A 24,208-nucleotide genomic window follows, 5' to 3' on the forward strand; every position below is an offset into this window, starting at 1 on the left:
AGTTTATCTTGGTCTTGTCAGACCACAGGACTCTAGTAATCCATGCTCTTGGACTGCTCATCTTCAGCAAACTGGTTTGCGGGCTTTCTTGTGTGTCAGCTTCGGAAGAGGCTTCCTTCTGGGATGACGGCCATGCAGACCGAGTTGGACCATGCAGACCATCGTTCAGCGTATAGTCTGAGCACTGACAGACTGACCTTCCACTTCTTCGACCTCTGCAGCAATGCTGGCAGCACTCATGCGTCTATTTTTTTTAAGCCAACCTTTGGATATAACGCTGAACACATGGACTCAACTTCTTTGGTCGACCCTGGCGAGGCCTGTTCCAAGTGGAACCTGTCCTGGAAAACCTCTGTATGACCTTGGCCACCGTGCTGTAGCTCAGTTTCAGGGTGTTAGCAATCTTCTTATAGCCTAGGCCGTCTTTGTGGAAAGCAACAATTCTATTTCTCACAATGCATTGATCAGTATGCACTGACATTAGGATCCCCTGCTCCCCATTCACACCTGGAACCTCTAATGAGTCACATGACACCAGGGAGGGACAATGACACAGTTGGACAAAATTTGGACATGTTCATTGTGAGGTGGACTCACTTGTGTCGCCAGCTATTTAGACATTAAAGGCTGTGTGTTGAGTTATTGTCAGAGGACAGTAAATCTGTACCGCTGTACAAGCTGCACACTGACTACTTTAAATTATATCCAAGTTTAATTTCTATAGTGTCGTCCCATGAAAAGATAGAATAAAATATTTTCAGAAATGTGAGGGGTGTACTCACTTTCGTGATATATATGCTGCCGTTTTATAAAAGCAAGAAGCCACTTGAGGCAGTGGGTTACTGCAATTTTATCATGGGGAACACTTGGAGCACTAAAAGGGTTATTCTATCGTTAGAAGCCTGATATTGTAATAATACAGGAAAACCTTTTTGGTGCTATTTAGAACGCTTTTCAAAAAGGTTATTCACTGTGAAGAACACTTTGACAATGCAGTAATGCAGTGAACCATTTAACCTAGCAAAGGGCTCTTTAAAAGTTTATGGTTCTACATAGATCCATTTTCTTTACTAATGACCTCAGACCCCTAGCGCTTCTCACAGTGGAAGGATGGACAGAAACACTTGTGGATGTTTTCAGGTCTGAAGCAGTTTGATTTTCTCCTGTCTCTCACAGCTTTAAGCTTTAAGTGCCGGGGCAGTCATGGGCTGGAGGTTAGGGAACCAGCCTCGTGACTGGAAGGTCGCCGGTTCGATCCTCAGAGCCGACAGCACATGGCTGAGGTGTCCTTGAGCAAGACACCTAACCCCCAACTGCTCCCCGGGTGCTGCGGATTGGGCTGCCCACTGCTCTGGGCAAATGTGCTCACTAGTGTGTATGTGGTGTTTCACTTCATGGATGGGTTAAATGCGAAGGTGGAATTTCCCTGTTGTGGGACGAATAAGGGTCTCTTAATCTTATCTGACGGGAGCAGTTTTGGTGTCTACCAGCTCTTCCAGGAGGTTGTTAGGAGCCACTCTGTAGATTTTAATAATTTTTATATCTTTTTGTTCACAAATTGTCTTTTGACTTTCTTAATCCTTATTCAGGTGGATTATTTTACATCTGTTCTCCTCAGAAACATCTGAAAGGTGAATAATTTGTTTTTTAAGGTCTGTTTTGACTGGAAAGTGAGTAAATGAAGGGAGGTCTTGGACTATTACACAGTTGGCTCTTTTATCAGAAACTCCCACCATATAGGTGCACTTTGTAGGTTTACAGTTACAGACTGTAGCCCACAGTTTATCGGCCCCTCTTCCTCATTCATTGAAGAAATGCCCAGCTGACGAAAGGACTAGCAATGGAGCTGCTGAGTTTTTGGCATTAGAAGTGAAGAGTGACCCTGAAGCTGATGTCTGATATATTTCCTTTTATTGAACACAGAGTCGTACACAACAGATTCATCATCATCAAACACAGTGTTAAAGAGAGCACATAACCTTCAATATATTCAGTTAGAGTCCCACTCACACATTCACAGGACGGAGCAGCTGATATAAAGCATACAAACATAAATTAACTGATATTTCATATTTCAACATTTACAAGTGATGGAGAGAGACTCCCTGACAGCTATTCAACACCATCAACATAGAGAGAGAGAGAGCACAGTGAAAAGAAGAGAAAGAGAAAATGATGGAAAAAGAATAGTGACAAGGAAGGAGAAGAGAGGGAGTAGAAAAAGAAAGTGAGAGAGGAAGATAAGGAAGGAAAATAACTGGAGCTATGGAGCGTCTGCTGTGATTTAAAGCCTGCATGTGCAGTTACAGAAAACAGGTCAACAGAAGATGAGAATGAGTGAGAGAGAGAAAGTGAGTGAGTGAGAGAGCCACAGGAAAGTTCTCAGATATGTGATGAAAGATTGATCAGATCTGATTTGAATTTTGTTATTTCACAGTTTATTTTTTAGGTATGAACAGAGATGAAAGGAGCCATCACTCGCAGTGAAGGACAGCCTGAGCGTGAGGAGCCACATTTACACAGGCTGAGTGATGTCACATGAGAACATCACCGAGAACCCTCTGTCTGCTCCAGGTAACTCCTTTCAAGGGTTCTTTAGTAAAGGGAATGGTTCTGTTTAGAACCTCGAGTTCCATGCATGGTGAAATGGTTCCTCAGATTTGAGAATGTGTTGGATATGGCTCTATTTACAGCCGTTTTAGTGGTGCTATATCGAACCATTTTCTAAACGGTTGTAAATAGAGCCATATATGAACACATCCAAAGAACCACTTTGCCATGCAAAACCATTTAAGCATGAAATGGTTCTATATTGAAATATTCCCTGTACTAAAGAAGAGAACAGTATACAGGGTGTATACAGTCATGCCTCACTTGTTCCTTTTTTATTGAAGATAATTTATTTCACCCCTTGTTATTTTCCTCAATTCAGATCTTTCATTTTCTTTTATCTTTATTCTGTATATAGAACAATATACATAAAGGTATCTGGTCATATATTGCATGCCTATGTACAGAAATGGTAAACAAATGTAGAATCAGACATTAGGAAAAGAACAGAAACGCACAGTCTGAAGACCTCCATAAAATGCCTTTCTTTTAAAGCTTCATGGGCCGACACCGTTTTAAGGAACACGAGTATCTGGCTGCTGAATCTTTACAACACCGTTGACTAATTCAGACAGTAGTTTCCCTGACCTTAAAAAAGAACAGAAAACCTGTTGACTTGAAAAACTTGCACTAGAAGTTACTGGGCAGCTGCTGAAGCATCTCCCCAGTGGTTTCTAGAAAAGGGGCAATTCATACATTTTTCAAAATCTCTGCATAATTCAGTTTTTGAGAAGTAAACAGCGATTCAGATTTTTTTACAGTGGTGGCGATAGGAACCAGGGGTCACCCTGACTACAACACAGCCATTTTTATATGTCGATGGTAAAATAATGTAAAATCTGAAAAAATAGCTCTCAACCCTGCATGTGTTTTATATAAAATAGTGTCTCAGACAAGAGGCAGTGAATTCAAAACCATTTCATGTAGTAACTTGTAAAGGAGCTTTTAGAGGAAATCTGGTTCCTATCACTACCACTGTGAACAATTCTGACTAAGTTTCTTTAGAACAGAGAGTTTCACACCAAACCACTCTGAATGACTAACTATGCAAAATGGGTAATATGTTAAAGTATAAAGCATAATTAAAAAAAAATATATATATATGTTGGAATTCATGTTTGAGATCAGGGTAAATGGTTAGGCCTTAAAAAAATTCTTACTGCATGAGTATTATAAATTCTTACTGCTTACATAAAGATGTTTCTGACAGCAACAAAACTGTATTGCAGAAACAGAGAAAAAACATTTTCTCCTTAAGTGTTTTGAATCAACAGGGTTTTTTTCCGTTTCAGGTAAATTACTGTCTTTGCTAACGGCTTATACGGTACAGATGTGGCAAATAGAGATGAGCTTAGAAAACACTGTATTTCTCTGTCTGTAGTTTTTCTCTCTCAGGTGTCTTTTCCCTCCTAAAGCACAAAATGGCAAAAACACAAGCTTTTCTCAGAGTGTTTTCACGCTGAGATTGAGATTTTGTGTATGTGGTTTGATGGCTGGACAGGCAAGGCCTTCAGACCCACCAGCCTGGAGAGAGGGAGCGCAGAGGGGGGGGGGGTAGTTTCTTCCTGCCAACTGTCTAACTCTTCACCCCCCAACCACCAGAATGATGGTGTGAAAGGTGTTGACACATCAGGGGTTTTACAGGTGCGTACAAGAGTTAGAGCCTCTTACTGACCTAATGAACAGAGAGAGACAGGAAACAAAAGAGCAAAGAAAAAGATAGGAGAATTAAGAAACGGAGGAAGAGAGGGAGAGAAAGTTAGAAGGGAAGGAAATGAGGTGAGGCAGAAGTAAAGAAAAAGGAAGGGGGGAGAAAAACAAAGGAGAGCAGAAGAAAAGGGAAAATGAAAAACGCGGAAAAATAAAGGAAAAGAAGTGGAGAGAGAAAATGACTAGATCCACAGTACCTCGTTCACTCACTCTCTCACCTTAGTCTGTCTTCAGTAACTGTTCATTTCCCTGTAAAAGTGTCTGTCACGTATTACTGAACTACAACCACTCGCACAGATTAACCAGCTCTCTATTAAACGTCTCTCTAAAATAGAATTCTATACTTTAACTCTCTGAGCTCGTATATACAGCAGACGGTTGTGTGCGTGCGCAAGGATGGGCCTGGGGCTTGTTAGCATTACTAACAGACACTAACCTCAAGGCCTGGATGAGAAAAGCTAGTTTGATAAATACCGATACAGCATTTGAGTGCCTACAACCACACACGAGCAAACTGTTTCACAATAACAAACGACTAGACGACGAGACCATAGAAAATAAAACACTAACACAACAGGCTAAATCCAGATTTTTTCCTGGTGATATTTCACATATGTGCTGTGATTATGTTCTTTCACTATAAACTGCCAGTGATAGGACAGAAACTAGGACTCAGGGCCACTTCTAGTGAGCACAGCTTTACCTAAATACATTGAACTCCCCACCGTCTGATTTGCCCACTTTGGCATACATCAAGTTGGCTCTGGTCACTTAAAAGGTGAAAGCAGAAGCATGAGAGGCCGTACCTCATGCAGGAGGTCACACAGGGTTACGAGGAGGAAGACATGGGCCTCATGGTTAACAGGTTAAGGACCAAAAAAAAAATCCACAAATTTGGTTTGCAAGTAATTAAAACGGCACCCTTAAACCCTCAACCTCACTCATTTCTGAGAAAACAATAGTTAGTAGCTTCAAAGCCTATAAGACTGTGATCACTCTCTTCAATTAATGACTAAGAAAAAAAACATTTAAATTAAAACTGGAATGGAAAACAAAACCCACCATATAAACTAAAAAGTGCTGAGTGTCTCCCAAGCTTTGCCGGGATTCCACTCGGCTAAATCCAAGGTCACAGTTGGGACCCTGAAGTCGACCCTGTGACCATTCTCAGACCATGAAGCGGTGCTCCTTGCCGTCGTGAGCCATGAGGATGACGTTGCGGTTGGAGGTCCAGATGAGGCGGGCGAGTTTGAGGGCGTTCTGTGATCCTGGAGACGCTGGCTGGACCGGAGGAACCTGGTAGGTCTTAATGCAGCGCAGCTGGGGGGCCGAGTTCAGCATGCCTATGCTGCCCAGCAGAGACGTGTTCATCTGGGGAGGAAACAAATAGTGCCGTGTTATTATTGTCTTAAAGGAAGAATTCAGTATAAAAATACTTGTAGGTATTTTTACATGTAGGACATGACCGTCGTCTGAAGTTTGCTTCTTTAGGTTTATACTTGAGGTACACGCAGAGGTGAGTAGTAAGGGTGGGCAATATCACAGTATCTATTGTTATTGTGATAAATTACATCACAGTATATCACAATATTCTGTTCGGAGTATATTGTGAATATCACAGGTACATAAAACACTTCAACTAGTTTGATTATAAAGCAAGCATAATTCGTCTTGTTCTTTTGGATTTAGTGTAACAGAATAAGAGCTACTGAATGTAAATCACTGTATTCATAGTTAGTATGAGTGGTAATATTTTTATAACAGGACACTATTATTTTAGTTACACTTTATTGTATATTTTCAATTTTTTTTAATTATTATATACTTTCATTTGAGATGTTCTTATACATTATCAAACCCTTTTTCCTGTATCAACTCAGCACCATTGTAAATGAGGGTCACCCTCAATTTTGTCCAAGTTTAAATAAAGGTTGATTAATTGTTGGATTTACACCCCATGACATCATGTTTTGTGAAAACGTCCTTAAGTATTATGAGATTACAATCGTTGTATATCACCCACCTCTAAGTTTGATACTTCAAGACATTTTCATGCTGCACAATACGCATAACAATATTTAGTTTTTCTGAGATTAAATATGTTGGAACAGACGAAAGAGAACTCGTCATGCCACATTTACAAGATACTATAATAATATATTATACTAATATAATTTAATATACTATAAGGATTTTTACTCAATATTTTACAAACTACACTGCACTAGATCCACTAAAATAGGCTCTCTATATAAGAAAAAACGTGTAGTGTTCTTTAAATAATGGTGATATCCACAATATGAATGTGTATTGTGACCGTTTATCATGATAAGCAAATATTGTCATGTTGCCCACCCCTTGTGAGTACAGTAGCATAAACCCATAGATGAGTAAAAGTACTTTTGCACCAAAAGACTAAAAGCATAACATATAGAACTGCAAGGGAACTGTTTGGTACATCCAGTATCTATCGTTATCGGAAATGAAGCTTGTTCTTTCGTTTTTGGTCTGAAATAAAACGAACATTAGAGGTGTGACCAGTCACAAGGCACAGATGCAAAATGAAATTTGCTTTGAATAAGCACTCACAATCCCAAAACTCATGCTTATCATGTGAAATGAACTTGTTTGTGTTTTTATGCACACACAAGAAACGCAGCAAAAGCAGCCTGTGGACGGGAAATGTGGATATCATTCTATTCTGCAGAGAGAACTTCAGAAATATTTTACTACAAACTAGCGAACTGAAATTGTAAGTAAGAGCTGGTTATTAAACATTCCCACAAGACTCTCTTTAATACAATTGCAGAAATTTGTGTTGTTAACTGTGAGCCTGATGTGTTTTAAATGTAGCTTAGTTAGTTCCTGATAAAAAGAACTGCAAATTACATTCCAAGACATAAAACAATGTTTTTAAGAGGTTTGTTATAAAATGTAAACATGAATCTGCTCTATATAAATTCATATCATTAATGTTATTCTGCTTTTGAGACTATATATATATATATATATATATGAATAAAAATTGGTCACTGGTGTTACCAGGACTTATGTTGCATTTTAACACAATGTTTTCAGCTCTAGTAAGTAAGGCGAGTCACACTGGTTCACTATATTTCATTTATAATTTTGTTCATCAGGCAGCACAAAACTTCTATGTGAATGTCACTAGTCTTATATGAATATGGTATAACACCAATGACGTTTTGCATGTATGATACTAGGAGATGTTAATGATTATTTAAGACATTAAGATATTTAGTTTTGGATGAGAGAAATTGATTTTTTAAAAATTATTTTTAAATGTATCCACCTGAATTCCCATTCCAAGAACGACTCACATACAAGCTGTCATTTTGAGTGGCCCACTGTTAAATGTGTGAGCCAGTTATACTGGCGCCACTGATTGACAATTTTTATTATTTGCATTTGCTGTATGATTTGAATGTCTTGATTCTACCGACCTCTCACAGAAACACATCTAAGATCAGCCAGCTTACCTGCCAGAAGCAGATGTGGCTGTCTGCGTTGGAGTAAGTGGCCAGGTAGCGTCCATCTGGAGCGAAGGACACTGCTGTTATGGGGCCTTTATGTCCGTGGATATGCTGAGAAAAAGAAAGCACAATGAAAACAGGTTACACATCCACTGGTGTGCGAACCAAAAGAACATGACTCAACAAGTCACTGCGTAGCAGGTGTTGTCTGAGCACCATTTCCTTCAAGTGAAAAGGTTATTAGAGTGACTCACAGTTCAGTAACAAAACTATTAAGGCAATACATGATAAGTAAGCAAAATTTAGTTATATAGTGCTTTTTACAACAGGTGTTGTCACAAAGCAGCTTTACAGAAAAATCAGCATTACAGAAAGAAAATCCATGTCCCATGAGCGTTGCCAGTGGCGACAGTGGCAAGGGGAAAAAAAGGGCAGGAGGAAGAAACCTTAAGAGGATCCAAGACTCAGAAGGGGAACCCATCCTCCTCTGGTCGACACTGGATAACAGACATTGTTAGTATAAAGTATTATAGTACAAAGCAGGAAAAACAGGTGGGGCAGCGGTTAATTTGATTAGTTTATGATTCGGCAGCAGCAGCAGCATCTGAGCTGTTCAACTCGGCAAAGAAAGGAAAAAAACCACACACAGCTCTGTAAAGAGTGACTGACCACAGATTACAGTGTTAACAGAGCGGCAGAGACTCCGGCAGGTCTAGATCTGACAGGGAAGACTAATCACCTCGACTATACAAGTAAGTTTTTATTAATTCTAGGTACCAGTAGTAAGCATGCACCTTGTGATCTAAGTAGGCGTGATGGTTCATAGTGGGAGAGAAGTTCACTCAGGTGCTGAGGGGCGAGTCCGTTTAGAGTTTATAGGTCAGTAATAGAATTTTACAATCAATCAATGTGAAATTTAACTGGTAAACAGTGCAGGATTGATAAAACTGGGCTAATATGGTTAAACTTTCTGGCTCTTGTGAGACTCTGGCTGCAGCGTTCTGGACTTGCTGAAGCTTGTTAAGGCTTTTGCTGGGACATCCAGACAGCAGGGCATTACAGTGATCTAGCCTTGAAGTAATAAATGCATGAACCAGTTTTTCTGCATCCTGTAGAGATAATGCATTTCTTAATTTAGCAATATTGTGGAAATGCAGGAAGGCTGTTATAACTAATATCATTAGATGTGCGTCGAAGGACAGATCAGGGTCCATCACGACACCTAGGGTTTTTTTTTTTTTTTAACACATTTGAGCTTGATACAACTGAGAAATTGTTAAGTGTTATATTAGACAGTTTGTTTATAGCTGCTTTTGGGCCAAGAAGAAGAACCTCTGTGGATGTCAAGGAACTTTCTCCTACTTAACTCAGACAAAAGTCTTTTATGTCTTTTATACAGTCCTCAGTCTTGCTAAGTTTAATTTTATCATCCAGGTCGCTTGATATGTATAACTGAGTGTCATCGGCATATCAGTGGAAATTTATGCCATGTTTACTTATAATGGTTTCCCAGTGGTAGCATATATATTGTGAATAATATAGGTCCTAAAACAGATCCTTGTGGGACACCATATTTAACTTTTGCGAGGGCAGATGATTCACTGTTTACAAGCTTAGCTAAATCTAAGCTATCAAATCTAAAATAAGCTCTCAGTTACTATATTAGCGCTCGTTTTAACAGGATGCAGTAACCTACTTCTTCACCATCCAGACACTGAAAGATTCACATCACTTCTTTTAAAACGTGTTCATTCTTTGTTTTATTGAATTTAAATTCTATCTTACAGTCTATATTCTATATAATATGTTATCGCTTTTTCTTCATTGTCAGTTTAACTGGAATGTCTCATTTCTACCTTTCAGGAGTTCCATGTTTTACTCAACTTGATAGCTAATGTTTGATTTTTGTAATAATTTTTAGATTGTGTTTGAAGTTGTATTCCACATATGAGAAGTCCTATCAATGATAAATGATGATACATGCAGAGACAGTAAACCCTGTTATAAAAGCACAGCATGCATAAAGCCCCTTTCCACATCCCTGATACACAAACACACAAAAAGCCACAAACTAATAAATAAATATGATTTTGAAGCCACTGAAAGCTGGAAAAAAAAAGTAAAAGAATCCAAACAGGCTGAGTATGGGTGCAACTGTAACAGTAGCTGAAAGTAGTCCAGCTGGATATGAAAACGCTAAATCCACTGAAGTCTGCTCAGTAAATTGGAGGTCGTTTAGTTGTTTAGCAGTGAAGTTGGTATGTACACGTATACACACACACACACACACGTCTAAGCGTCAACACAGGAGTGCAAGAGTTGCTGACGGCTTTACGGCTAAAATCAATAAAAGACTAAGATGCTCCTCACTTTCCGCTTCCTCAACAGCCTGAACAGTGTATGTGAACACCATGAAACCAAAACCATCTGTTCCACACTGAGCACAGAACACAGACCAACAAGGCAGAATACACCATTTCAAAGTAGGCAGCAATAGTGGTGGAATCGCAAGTTCTTGTTTAGCCTTTTGTCATCTCAAACCTCAAGCCCTTTGATGCACCATCCTTTAAGAACACATGGAATTATGACCACGTTTGTTAAATAAAACCACAGTAATGTTATAAGTGGACCTGTGCTATTATTTTTAACAAGGAACAATTTATAGTCTGTAAACACATTGAGACCTACAATAATAACAACCAGATCGCACCAAGAACTATCAAACTACACGGAGAACTACCAAACCAGAACTACCAAACCAAACATACAACCGACCAATCCATAAATATAACTACCAAACCATACACAAAGCTACCAAACCACACACAGAACTACCAGCCCATACACAAAACTACCAAACCAAACTACCAGCCCATACACAAAACTACTAAATCACACACAGAACTACCAAACCCTATCAATAATTACCAAACCATAGTAAGAACAAATTTATCTTACAGGTTTCTGACCAGAAAGCACATTTTCTCTGGTTTAAGCAGACACGGCCGGTAACCAATCGGACGATGGTATATTACAGTATCTCAAGCCTAGTGTGTATCTTTTTAAGTATCAGTACTGCCTCCTGTTTCGGCCAGTGTCTTAGCTCAGCGCTAGTTTGGACGTGAATCTATCTGAATTAACGGGAATACATTCTCTGAGTGAACGTCAAAGCTCCTCTACAAGTGGCTGTAAGCGTCTGCTAAACACAGTGAATGTAAAGTTGAGAAAACTTAAGTAAATGACAGATACAGGAGCACTGAGTGAATCACAGACAGAATCGAGTGACCTTGAGCTGTGAACATACAGAAATACATTCATCACCGAGTTACACATCGATGTGTGTCACTCACTGTAAATAAAGAGTGTGTGTGTGTGTGTGTGTGCTGTATGGTCTGGTGAAGGGTGGCTGAACAATGTTTAAAATCAAATACTTCAGTGATTTTTAACACCTTTCAGACCTCAAACAAATCTAACCATCACACTGCACAACAATCTACTAACTCAAATATGGCACGTAGTAATGTGTGTTTTATTCAAACACAATCACACATACACTATACAGCCAAAAGTATCAGGACACCTACAGGCGTTTTTACGAATCCCATTCTAAATCCAGAGGCATTAATCTGGAGTTGGTTCGCCTTTGTAGCTCTAACAGCTTCCACTCTTCTGAGAAGCTTTCTACAGTTGTCCAAATTGTCTTGGTCTGCTGAAGCATTAAAATGTCCCTCCACTGGGTTCTAGGCCCTCCATCAGACTGTCAGATGGAGAAGCGTGTTTCCTCACTCCTTAGAACACATTTACACTGCTCCAGAGTCCAGTAGTGGCGCTTTACACCAAACAACTGAATTTGATAAATAGAAGGGGTGCCTCAATACCCAATACTTTTGTCTATATAGTGTATATATACACACCTTAAGATACTACCGTTCAAAAATTTGAGAACGGTTTTCAAAAAAAAAAAAAAAAAAACTAAATGTAGTGGGTAAAATTTACGAAGTGTTTCTATTATGGTGCTACTGCTCTACAATCTTTCAAATAACTAGTAGGAATCAACACAAATGAAGACACATTTATCACACAACATTATGACCACCTCCTTGTTTCTACACTCACTGTCCATTTTATCAGCTCCACTTTGTAGTTCTACAGTTACAGACTGTACAGTCCATGTGTTTCTCTGATACTCTGTTGCCCCCCTTTTACCCTGTTCTTCAGTGGTCACGACCCCCCATTGTCCCTCACAGAGCAGGTACTATTTGGTTGGTGGATCATTCTGAGCACTGCAGTATCACTGACATAGTGGTGGTGTATTAATGTGTGTTGTGCTGGTACAAGTGGATCAGACACAGCAGTGCTGCTGGAGTTTTTAAACACTGTCCACTCTACTAGATGCTCCTACCTTGTTGGTCCACCTTGTAGATGTAAAGTCAGCGACGACAGCTTATCTGCTGCTGCACAGTTTGTGTTGGTCATCCTTCATCAGTGGTCAAAGGACGCTGCCCACAGGACACTGTTGGCTGGATATTTTTGGTTGGTGGACTATTCTCAGTCCAGCTGTGACACTGATGTATTTGAAAACTCCAGGAACACTGCTGTCTGATCCACTCAGACCAGTGCAACACACATTAACACACCACGCCCACATTAGTGTTACTGCAGTGCTGAGAATGACCCACCACACAAATAGTACCTGCACTTTGAGGGTCCATGGGGGTCCTGACCATTGAAGAATAGGGTAACAGAGGGCTAATTGTAGAACTACAAAGTGCACCTATATAGTAATCGGAACTGATAAAATATACAATGAGCGTAGAAACAAGGTCATAATGTTATGCCTAATCGGTGTATGTTAGGATGTGTAGAGAATTAGGACAGAGCTTTGGAAGATTTAGATTTGGAATGACACGTAAGGGTTCTAAAGTTATATTAAAATTTATATCCAGGATGTGTCAGAGGTGAAGAAGAGGGTGCAGGCAGGATGGAGTGGGTGGAGACGGGTGTCAGGGCTGATGTGTGACAGAAGGATAGCAGCAAGAGTGAAAGGGAAGGTTTACAAGACAGCAGTGCGTCCTGCTATGATGTTTGGTTTGGAGACTGTGGCTCTGTCTAAAAGACAGGAGGCTGAGCTGCTGGTGGCGGAGATGAAGATGCTGAGATTTTCGTTGGGAGTGACAAGGATGGATAAGATTAGAAATGAGCAGATCAGAGGGACAGTGAAGGTGGAGCAGTTTGGAGATGAAGCCAGAGAGGCCAGGTTGAGATGGTTTGGACATGTGTTGAGGAGGAATAGTGGATATATTGGGCAAAGAATGTTGGAGATGGAGCTGCCGGGTAGAAGGAGAAGAGGTAGACCTCAGAGAAGGTTTATGGAGGTAGTTAAGGTGGACATGGAGATGGTTGGTGTGAAAGTAGAGGAGGCAGTGGATAGGGCAAGATGGAGGCAGATGATCCGCTGTGGCGACCCCCTAAAGGGAGCAGCCGAAAGAAGAAGATCCAGAATGTGTCACATTTGAAGTGCAGTGATCAAATCTCAGACAAAAATGTCAAAAAAAAAGTCAGCAAACACAATCACAGTACCGGACCTTGGCTTTACTAAAAACTACTGAAAAACTACACACTGAAAGAAAATTCTCACTGTGAAATTTCTCAAAACTGAACTGCAGAAAACACGAGTGAAAACAGAACAAAAAAAAAAAAAAAAGACATGTAAACAGTTTACATACAAAATAAACAATGATTACAGTATGCAGGCCGTGTGCCACGATATCCAACATCTTTGACAAAAGAGAACGGATGGTCACCCAGAGCAATGAAATCCATTATTTTGTTAGTTATAAGTTGCACTTTGGCTGTTTGTGATTTTTATTTATTTTTTTATCATTTCAAAAACTGTTTGTGCTCACAGGGACTTCCTTTCTGCATCAAACCTGTATAGAAGTTTTCATACAAATCATTAAATAGTTCCATACAGCTTCATCTACTGCTGTTAAACTGATTTAACACATCTGCGCTCACTGGGAGTCTTGGATTTTGAAGCTTCCTTGTGGGCCTATTTCATGAGTTCTTTCTTTTTGGCCATTTTCACCCAGTGCATCTCTATGAAGATTCTCCTTACTGTGCCATCTCCCAGACTTACCAACTGACTGAGTCTATTGGGGGGGAACACTGTTCTCCAGCACTTCATAATCAATAGCACATAATCCTCCAAGAGCAGATGCATGGGGGCGTGAGAAAAAACACACACAGGACTTTTAATTACACTTTGTGCTTTACATACCACTCGGCTCTTACTGTGACCTAGACGATCAGATTAACGTCTCTCTAAGGTTTCTGATGAATCTGCTGGAGGGAATGAAGGTAAAGACTATGTACTAATTAACTCCATTTACATTTATCTCAAACAAATACTATGACTGCACTTCAAAAAATCTCAAATCTAGTCTGTTTATCTAATACTTCTCATTTCAAGCTGCTTGCAAGAATATAGTTACTAATCCTTCTTCTATAGTTACATCCTTGTTTGGTTTTAAGTACCAAAAACGGTCATAATTCATTAAAACACCTCTTATTTTGTTACTTTGCTTAGACTGGTGTATGTAAATGAGCTCTGTTCTGACTGGCAGCTGTGCAGTCCAGTTCCCCCACCACTGCTGACATTTGAACCACTCTAGTAACATCTGAAAACGAGCCGCAGTGTGGAAAATATCCATTTAGGTCAGGGGTCGGCAACATTCGGCTCTGTTAATGTCCTGTTGCGGTTCCACAGCAGAATCAGATCAGTAGGTAATAATAAAATCGTCCTTTACAGTAAAATAAAGCTCTGCTGATCGTTCAACACAGTTTAACAGTAAATGGTCTTAAACTCTGGAGTTAATGTAGAACTGCTGATTCACCCTTTAACCCTGAAGATCAGTGCAGAGAACAGTCCTGCCTAGCTAGTAGCTAATGAAAAGGCAAAGAGAAAGATTGAAGACGAATATCGATAATTTAGAGACGAATGGACTTAGAAGTAAATGCAGCACCATTTAAGGTGGAACGGCACGATTTGAACGAGAAACTGACCATCTTCGCCACTTCGCCAACTACTTTTGAGGATGTTTCCTGCTGGAGATGAAGGGCATAAATGAGGTAAAACAGCCTTAAGAAACGGCTTTAACATACTGGATTTGCTCCAATGCTGTCCTTTCACGCTGGACCAGCAGACCTGCAGTAGCTGACTGGAATGCATGGAAACGCAAAGATCCAAAATGTGAACAGGCAGTCGTGAGCTGCTGATTTGAGAGTGTGTGCAGTGTTTTCTGTGTGGGTGTGTGTGAAGATGAACTGTAGTGTTTAGAGATTGCTATCCTGCCCCGGAGCATTCAGCCTTTACCCAGCCGCACCGCACAGGGCACTTTGTAGCCCTCTGATAATACAGAAATACATTTTAAAAAGCGTCCGATCGCCCCGTCCAGCCGGCTGAGTCAGAATCCACGCCACTTTGGAAAACACCTGCTACCCAGATTGGGCCGACGAGATAGCGCTTTACAGAAAGTCAATATGCTGGGGGGCAGAGTAAAAAGGAGTTAAATTATTGAGGGAGGGGGGAGGGGGGGAGAGGCAGGAGGTGGCAAAGAGAGATGACGAAAGTACGAAAGAAGAGAAGCAGGGGGTGGGTGGGTGGGTGGGTGGGGGTGGACACAAAAAGGAACATGAGCATAAAACAGGGAAGAGGTAGCAGTGAGAGAGTTGAACATTGCTGTGAGGATTTGATTGAGCATTAGTAAGGTCAGGTACTGATGTTGGATGAACAGTTCTGCATCTCCAACTCATCCCAGTGTTATGGGATGGTGCTCCATCACTCCAGAGAACATAGTTCCACTGCTCTACAGCCCAATGCTGGGGGGCTTTATAGCCCTCTAGCCCACACTTGGCATTGGGCATGGTGACCTGAGGCTCATGTGCAGCTGCTGCAGAGCGTCCCATTCCAGTACTTTTCTTTGGGGGTTATTTGAGTTGCAATTTGTCACAGAATTTTTTCTAGTCCTAAAGTTTTTTGAATACATTGCTAGCATACAAGGACCGAATTAGTGAAGGAATCAACACCTGAACTGTTAGGCTGCTGTGGGTGTAGAAAAAGTGGAGTTAAAGTTGTTTGGTCGCCATTAAAATGGCACCGAAAATGACATGAAAGTATTCCCTCTGTATTTGGTGATGTCGTACACAGATAGCTCATCATACACCAACAGAACTCAGGAGTCTGCTGGAAAAGTTTAAAACACATTGATACTTTTTGTGCTGCCAGCATTGTCCTCTTGAAATGACATTGCTCAGAAAAGTCTGAGCTCCCGAGAAACTTCACAAGTGGGAATTACAAGTTGAATAGCTGTTCAAATGGATTTCTTTTTCTACTTTGAAGCTGGAAAATTCCCAGTTCCCATTTGGTCACGAGCTGTAAAAAATGAAGAAATGCTAGACGTGTCCAGAATGATGAAAACAGCAGCAGAGGAGTCTTAAATGGTCACTTCGGTCAACGTCCATAGTCAAGTTCCAGTAAAATAAACATCAAGACGGCCTCTTATTTGAAAAGTGGCAACCTCAAAGGGGATAATTTGACAAGAAATTACTGTAGATATTGATTTGGAAGAGGCTGCATTAAAGCACCACTTCATACCTATTTGACCCTTCGGTCCCACTTTATATTAAGTGTCCCTATTAACTGTGTAGTTATATGTGAACAACTTATGCAACAACAGTGGAGCTACTAATGTTTTAGTCGCTGTTACAGATTACAGCAGTACATCTTATGTAATTACACCTGTGTAGCAACTTCAGTTGTTCTACAGGTACAGTGCAATTACAGGTGGTAATTATAGAATGGCAATTAATGTGATGTGATTAGTTACCCTGTTACAACACAGTGATTCTACAGTAATTATGTAAACCAAATGTAATATGTAAAAAAAAAATTAAACCTGATCTCATGCATCAAAAAGATATGCTTGTGTAATTACAAGAGGCAAAATATACATGCATAGTGCTGTAATCCATCTGATTAACACTGATTAAGTCATCAGTAGTTAAGTGTTTTTAAATGGACTATTGATGTGTAACCACACAGTTATTAGAGACACTTAAGATAAAGTGCGACCGACCATTCAAATCTTTGTGATCACTTTCTATATGAATGACTGCAGTTATTTTATGCAGTAATAAGTCATAGACTGAAATATATACTAAATACTGGATGTTATATTTTCAAGAGAAGACAGGAAATTCTGGAGAAACACTACTTGACGGCACTTAATGTTTAAAGGGCAATTCCACAGATTTTTCAAAATATATAAATCATTCAAATGTAAACAGATTGATTCAGGGCGGTTTGGTGTGAAATGGTTCAGATGTCTTTACAGTGGTGGTGATAGGAACCAGGGGTCGCCATGACTACAACACAAATATAGACGTTTTATTTACTCTCCAAACCCACCAGTGAACCTACACGCGCCTTCTGAGTTTATATGGAATACTGACGATGGCAAAAAAGTGGAAAATCTCAAATAATTTTTCTTTGGGGACTATTTTGCATTATAGCACCTTGCATATATCCTTCCACCACGTACAGATAAAATCTTCAAGACAACGGTAAAACAATGTCTCTGTATCAAGCAGTGTATTTCACAGGGGTGGTGATAGGAACCAGACGACCACCTATAAAATCTCCCTCACACGAGATGGTTATGGATTCACTGCCTGATGTCTGAGACACAGTTTTACAGAATGTGGTGGAGGGATACATGCAGGGTGTTATGAGGCAAAATAATCCCCAAGAACCTTTATTATTTCAGATTTTTCACTATTTTCTATCATGAACATTCCATGTAGAACTCTGAAGACTCGTGTAGCTTCACTAGTAAATAAAATCTCTATATTTGTGTTGTCATGGTGACCCCTGGTTTCTATCACCACTACTGTGAAGACATCTGAACCATTTCACACCAAACCACTCTGAATGTTTACATCTCAAGCGTTTATATGATTTGAAAAATGAGTGGAATTGCCCTTTAATCTTGAAAACAATATTATTAGGTACCATTAAGTTGGTTTGTGACCATATAGTTTATATTTAATTCTACATAGTGTAACCCATTATTTCATAAAATAAACGTAGTTATTCATACAGAAAATGATTACAAACATCTGAATGGTCATATAGGTATGAGGTGGTGCTTTAATGCAGCCCCTTCCAAACCACTCCTGACCACATCACTACAGATCTACTGACCACATCACTACAGAACAGGACAGCCGAATCTTATAAATCTGTCAGATCAAATGTCCCACCATTCAGGGATGCGATCACGACTATGGAAAGATTTTTTTTTTATCTGATCAGTCAGTGATATGTTTGTCATCTCTCCTCTCAGAGGGGAGGTCCAAAATCCCCTCCATAGCTCTAATGCAATCAGCCGTCCTACCCGTCAGCCTGAAAACGCTCCAAAACACCCTCATAATAAAAGGGGGATGAGATTATGGGGCTCGCGCACCGCTGAGAGACGAGATGGGAAGAGTAATCTCTTACAATTAAAGCTCAAGTGAAATGAAACCACCATGATCTCAACCTCATGGTGGGAAAATTACATTATTTATTTGTTTATTTATTTATTTTTGGGAGCCTTGACGGAATAAGACGCTGTGTAACGTACAGCAGGCAGACAGGAGTGAGCAGCAGCAGATATTGCCCTGTCACATCAGTACAGACAGAAGTATGAGATGTTGGAAAAAATTTTTGCGTGACTTAAAAATCAATAAAGTGTGATTTCATATGATGTTTTTTCCTCCCCGTGAGAACGATCTGGGCTGCAAAGGGTCTGCTGGGCCAGAGCTGGACATAGTGGGTCAGTTTCTACTGGGACAGGATCAATCTGTCCATTGGGGGGCAGTGGACCGGGGAAAAGCCATTTTAGGAGAGCCAAACTGATCTACTGTCCAACCTGGGGATCTCCCAAGAAACAGGCATTCACTGGCCACTTCATTAGATACACCTAACCCAGGGATTGACAAGCGCCTCCTTTACTGTCCTGTTGTGGCTCCACAGCTGAATCAGATCAGTAGGTAATAATAAAATAATCCTCCTTTACAGTAAAATAAAGCTCTGCTGATCCTTCAACACAGTTTAACAGTAAATGGTCTTAAATGCTGGAGTTAATGTAGAACTGCTGATTCACCATAGCAACGCTATGTCTTGCCTAGCTAGTAGCTACAGAAAAAAGGCAAAGAGAAACATTTAAGATAAACATCAGTAATTTGTAGTCAAATATACGCATTTGCGTTCATAATCACTCCAGCTGGCTTCCTGATACGTTTAATCTGCAACAGAAACTGTCAAACACAAAAGGTCGCGAGGCCGAAGTCGCATCTCATTCGACAGCTTCTCGTTCCATCTTAAACATTGCCGCAGTTACATTCTGCGACCTCAAGCACCATTTAAGGTGGGATGGGAGAATTAGTACGAGAACCTGGTGAATAAGAAGCGACTTTAGCTTCTTAGTTGAACTGTTCTACTTTTGAGAAACTGTTTCCTGTCGGAGATGCAAGAAAAGCGGCTATAACTGAGCTAAAGCTTAAAGTTTGTGTTTGTAAGTTTGTGCGTTCGTTTATATTTTTAGCCTATACTAGGACATCATGGACATAAAATGAGGCCCCCAAAGTGGATTCAGTTTAGTTGAAAGGACAAAATGGCTATTCTTAACATTTGGGTTGTCTCCTGGCCTCACCTATCTACTCTGAGTGTCCACTTTATCACTAATTAATGACGTTCTATTAAAAGACTGGTTTACCGAGAGAGACGCTGGAGGACTTTCACCTGAAATGAGTTCATGAAGCCAGTCTGGTTATAAAAATGATAACAGGACATCAGAGCCAGAATTACTCTTTTAGTACTTTTACTTTATACTTAAGTACATTTGAAGGTAAATACTTTAGTACTTTTACTCAAGTGGAGGTCTAAAGGGAGGAACTTCTACTTTTACTGGAGTAATATTTTACCTTGGGGGTCTCTACTTTAACTCAGGTACATGATTTGTGTACTTCGTCCACGTCTGATTACAAATGTAAACTCAGTCCAGAAAACCATGTGAAGTTGGGGGGAAATGAGAAACACATTTCATATCTTTTGGATATGAGGTCATACTGTTTTTCCAAATATTTTAAACTCCGCAAATAAACAGTAATTGTGTATTAAAATGTGCAGAAGCGTTATTTCTGTAAAGACAGTTCACTCATTTGCACTTAGAAAGTCAACCAAAACATGCCATTTGACCAGGGGCGCCCAAACTTTTGCATACGACTGTATACCTCGCCCCCCACACTGACACAGTTTGACGTGGATCTGCCCTCAGGGTCTCTCTGTCCTTCCCCTCGCTGACATTCTGCAGCTTCTTATCTGCTGATGCCATTGTATTTTCTTTATCTCACCTCCATGGCTGCCAAGCCAAATGCTCTCTCTCTCACTCTCTTCCCTCTCTCTCTCACTCTTCACCACTCTTTCTTTCTCCTTCTCCACCGTTTCTCTCTTTTTCTGTCTACATCACTATCTTCCCTCTTTTTCCAGCGGTAGCTCTTCTCTGCTGCCCATTTTTTTATATGTATCGGGTGTTTTTTCTCCTGTAAACAAATTCCTTGATGGCTTGGACAACTCTGTAAGCAAACTGCTGTACTAGTACAACCCTACAGCTACTACTACAGGTGTACTATTATCCTACTGCTGTGACACTGTACTGCTACAACCCCACTGATAGCTCAATCGGAATAGAAACGTCCAAGTCGGAGTAGACGAGTCAGATTGAGGCCATTCAGAATACAACTTCTATCCAACTGAACGAGGTGGGTGATCATGTATGTAACCTGTTAAATAGAAGCGTAATAGCCATGTAAACGCCTGCATCCGATTACATTCTCAGTCGGAAAATTTAAGTATATTCTACATGTTCGTCACATCATAGTGAAATTTATAACCTTTAACATGGCAGAGCAGAAACTGGTCTGCAGAGGAGGTCAAGGTTACGCTCTGATCTTTAAAAGACGGAGGTGGGACGGACGTCCAGCCCATGTGTCTCGGAACACGACGTCTGTTCTGATTGGTAAACATCTTTGCATATAAACACAGATACTGTTACTACTACATTACTATATTACTGCTGTTACAGCACTGCTATCACTACTACAACAGCTCTGCAGCTGCTGAATTCAGAGCAGCATTACTGACATGATTGTTTTGAGTACAATGTTGCCAAAGCATGTAAAATTCAACCTAAAGTGGAACATACTTTGTACAACTAAAAAAAACAATCAATACAGAATTAATAATAGTAATAATGGTAGTCATAGTAGAATAATAATGTTAAACCCATATACAGTGAGGGGTTTGGTGGGGGGTCAGTGAAGTCAGTGTGGAGTTATTGTCCCTTATAGGTTGCCACATATTTTGCAGCGAGAGATGCTGTTTGTCCTTCTTCAAGGAATATTACTATTAGAACATGTATAAAACCTTTTTGGCACTGTAGTTTTATTCAGAGCGAATGCTGAACAGTTTAACAGGTGGGGTCAGTTGTCATCTTTTACATGAAGCAAAATATTTTCTGCTCGGTGATGTGGAAACGTGCTGAACAGAACAGAGAAAAATAATCTTTAACTTTAGCTAGCATGGGTAGAGAATTAAAACAACATATTGTAAGTGAGACACTGAGCTGCCAGTTTACTACATTTATTTTTAACCTATTAAGTTCCAAGTCATTAAGCCTATTAAGTTATTAGTCATCTTATCCTGTAAACCTACTGAACTGACTTAAATACCAGGAGATAAAGCTACAGTCTGGAAATTTGTTGGTACACTGTCAGCTGTTCAATCAGCTATATACACCGGCCCTCAGTGTCCACCCAGTAGATCCGACATCCTTTTCCCCCTTTTTTTAATGAAATCTGTGAAAAAAGTTGACATAAAAAGACAAAAAAACTGCACATGCTAGAAAAAGTACTCGCTATTACAACCATTTATGGTTTATTTCATGTTCACCACAAAGGCTGTGTGTGTGTGTTTTTCAGTGCGTGTGTGTCGGTAGTTAGTGTTTCATTGATCTGTAGTAGATCTTGCAGGAGCTCAATGGAGGAAGCAATTTATTCTTAATAACAATGGCACGCCCCCCTCACCCCACAATCAAGCGCATGTGTGCGAGTGAGACGGAGGGACGGAGGCTGTGAGAAAGCACGAGGGAGTGAAAATTACAGAAAGAGGGGAAGCTAACTGAAGGACGAGAAGCAAAGAGGAAGGTGTGGTGTGTGTTTATAATGTGTGATAGACAGTCACTCTTGTATTACTATCATTATGGTGTTTTTCCATCGACTTTAGTGTTTTTGTAGCCACACATCGCTAAACCCAACCGTAGCCTTAATCTCAGCAATCAAACCAATCTTTTGGCTCTGGTAGTTTTTCAAGAATAACGGGCAGCAGCGAAATAGACCTCTGAAGTCATGTCTCAGTCTTTGGCATCAGGCGCATATAAGGAAATTTTAAGCTGGATTTTTCTATGAGAAAAAATGAACAGCGCTGTAGAAAATCACCATTACTCACCATTACAATCACCATTAACAAAACCCAATATATTTCGTCCGGGGTACATTTCCCCGCCCCTGAGTGTCACTGGATCCTTTACAAGGTCACCTAGGGTTGTAAATAATGATTTGCCAGTTTTCTTTTCCAAACTACTGTTTGGCCTAAAGATGTGTGTGCAGGGATCATTTGGTTTTCTTATTAATTTAATTTTTTCTTTTGAAATGCCTTTGTGTTCATCCACTGCAGAATGAGTGTCTGTTTATTAGGAGGAATAACGTTAGCGCGCTCGGCTAAAGCGTTTGGGAAATGGAGACAAACATAAACAGCAGGGGGCGCTCTTACAATATTCTTAACTTTCAGTATAACGCACTTTAGTTTGTGTGACCTTTTTTGTACATCAGTTAGCTGCCTGGCTAACTAGCTTGATTATGTGTGCGTATGGTCGGTAGCTAACAGACACGACAGCTGATTGTCGACTTCAATTGAGTACGTTTTCTTGAGATAAGATGCTGCAAGATAAGATTTTTAAATTAAGATCAGATTTGCTTCTGTGATACGGATTTGTGAATCTTATCCTGACCTGTCGGATCTCAAGTTGAGATAAAAAGATGGGACGTTTCGGGACGTGGCCCCTGAACTGGTGTAATTCTTTACGAATGTATTTTGATTCCTCAGTCGTCTCTCCCTCTTCATCTACAGTGCTGTAATCTTTCCATTCATCACTCTCTCTCTCTCTCTCTCTCTCTCTCTCTCTCACTCCTCTCTCTCTCCCTGTCGAGGTTGTGCTGCAGAAAGCAGGCGGTGTTTACCCGGGAAATGGAACGGCAGTGGATGTGTGTGCGTGTGTTTTATCGAACGGTGGAAAAGCACGATTTCTCCCTTTGGCTATTCAGAGATATTGGACCCCCGACCCCCCACCATCAACACACACGTGCGCACATACACATGCACTCGCAGCACACACACACACACACACAAACAGATGCTGAAGTTATTCTATGTGAAAAAGCACACAGGGCTGTCAGATGGGATCAGAAATCCAATTCCGACTTTTGGCCCATTTGTTAAATATTTAAATATGTTTTTATACATAGTTTAAAAAAAACTGCAAAGAAAATAAACATGCACTGAGTATGTAAGTTCAGTAAACGGCAGCATTAATTAGTTAATACTGTGATAATACTGTATAAATATCTTTAAGTTGTGTGTGTGGAAGGCTTTATCAGTTAAACTAGCACGACGCCGGTTAAGAAACATTAAGAAGCTACACAGACTTTACTGCTCAGCCTTAAGCTTGACGTCAGTGAGTCGCTGATCACGCCATTCTGACACGACCAACATGGACGTTCAGAGAAGACAACAGGTGACCAGCCTGGTGATTTCATGGTGCATGGCTCCGGTGGTTTCCTGAAAGCTATGCGATCCAGGGCTAGTTGGAAAGGACAAATCATGCTCTACTGCCCTCTGGAGTTTGGCTTCATTCCATCATCTCTCCACCAATCTCCAGTAAACGTGAACACCGGATTAATCGGATACAAATTTACAAGATTCCATGGTCTGTATCCCTGGTTCCCTTAAGACTAGCAGGCACGTCATGCTCTACTGGCCTGTGGAGTTTGGCTTCATCACAGACTTTTAAAGTCAGATTTTTAAAGTTGCTTGTTACGAATCAGTTCGTTCTCCTGTGGGTCTGTTCATGACATCATCAGCGATTTGTTCAGCCTCGACTTCCATCACGTAACTGTTGACTTTAAAACATCTGAAGTGGTACAGCCTCCGCCCTGAGCCTCTACAGAACACTCTG

General features: G+C 40.4%; 1 protein-coding gene across 2 annotated transcripts in view; it reads right to left on the bottom strand.

Annotated features, from left to right (window-relative positions):
• Nucleotides 1-1,889: 1,889 nt before the first annotated feature.
• Nucleotides 1,890-24,208, bottom strand: part of LOC108444384 (WD repeat-containing protein 7) — a 269,505-nt gene continuing 247,186 nt past the window's right edge. For both annotated transcript variants that reach the window (XM_017725554.2, XM_017725555.2), the window contains 2 exons: nt 7,821-7,925; nt 1,890-5,691 (listed from right to left, as the gene is read on the bottom strand). In XM_017725554.2, coding sequence (XP_017581043.2) covers nt 5,488-5,691; nt 7,821-7,925 — 309 coding nt within the window. In that variant the 3' untranslated portion in view covers nt 1,890-5,487. The remainder of the gene's footprint in view (nt 5,692-7,820; nt 7,926-24,208) is intronic.

Source organism: Pygocentrus nattereri, chromosome 16 (assembly GCF_015220715.1).
Source record: "Pygocentrus nattereri isolate fPygNat1 chromosome 16, fPygNat1.pri, whole genome shotgun sequence".
Taxonomy (NCBI): domain Eukaryota; kingdom Metazoa; phylum Chordata; class Actinopteri; order Characiformes; family Serrasalmidae; genus Pygocentrus; species Pygocentrus nattereri.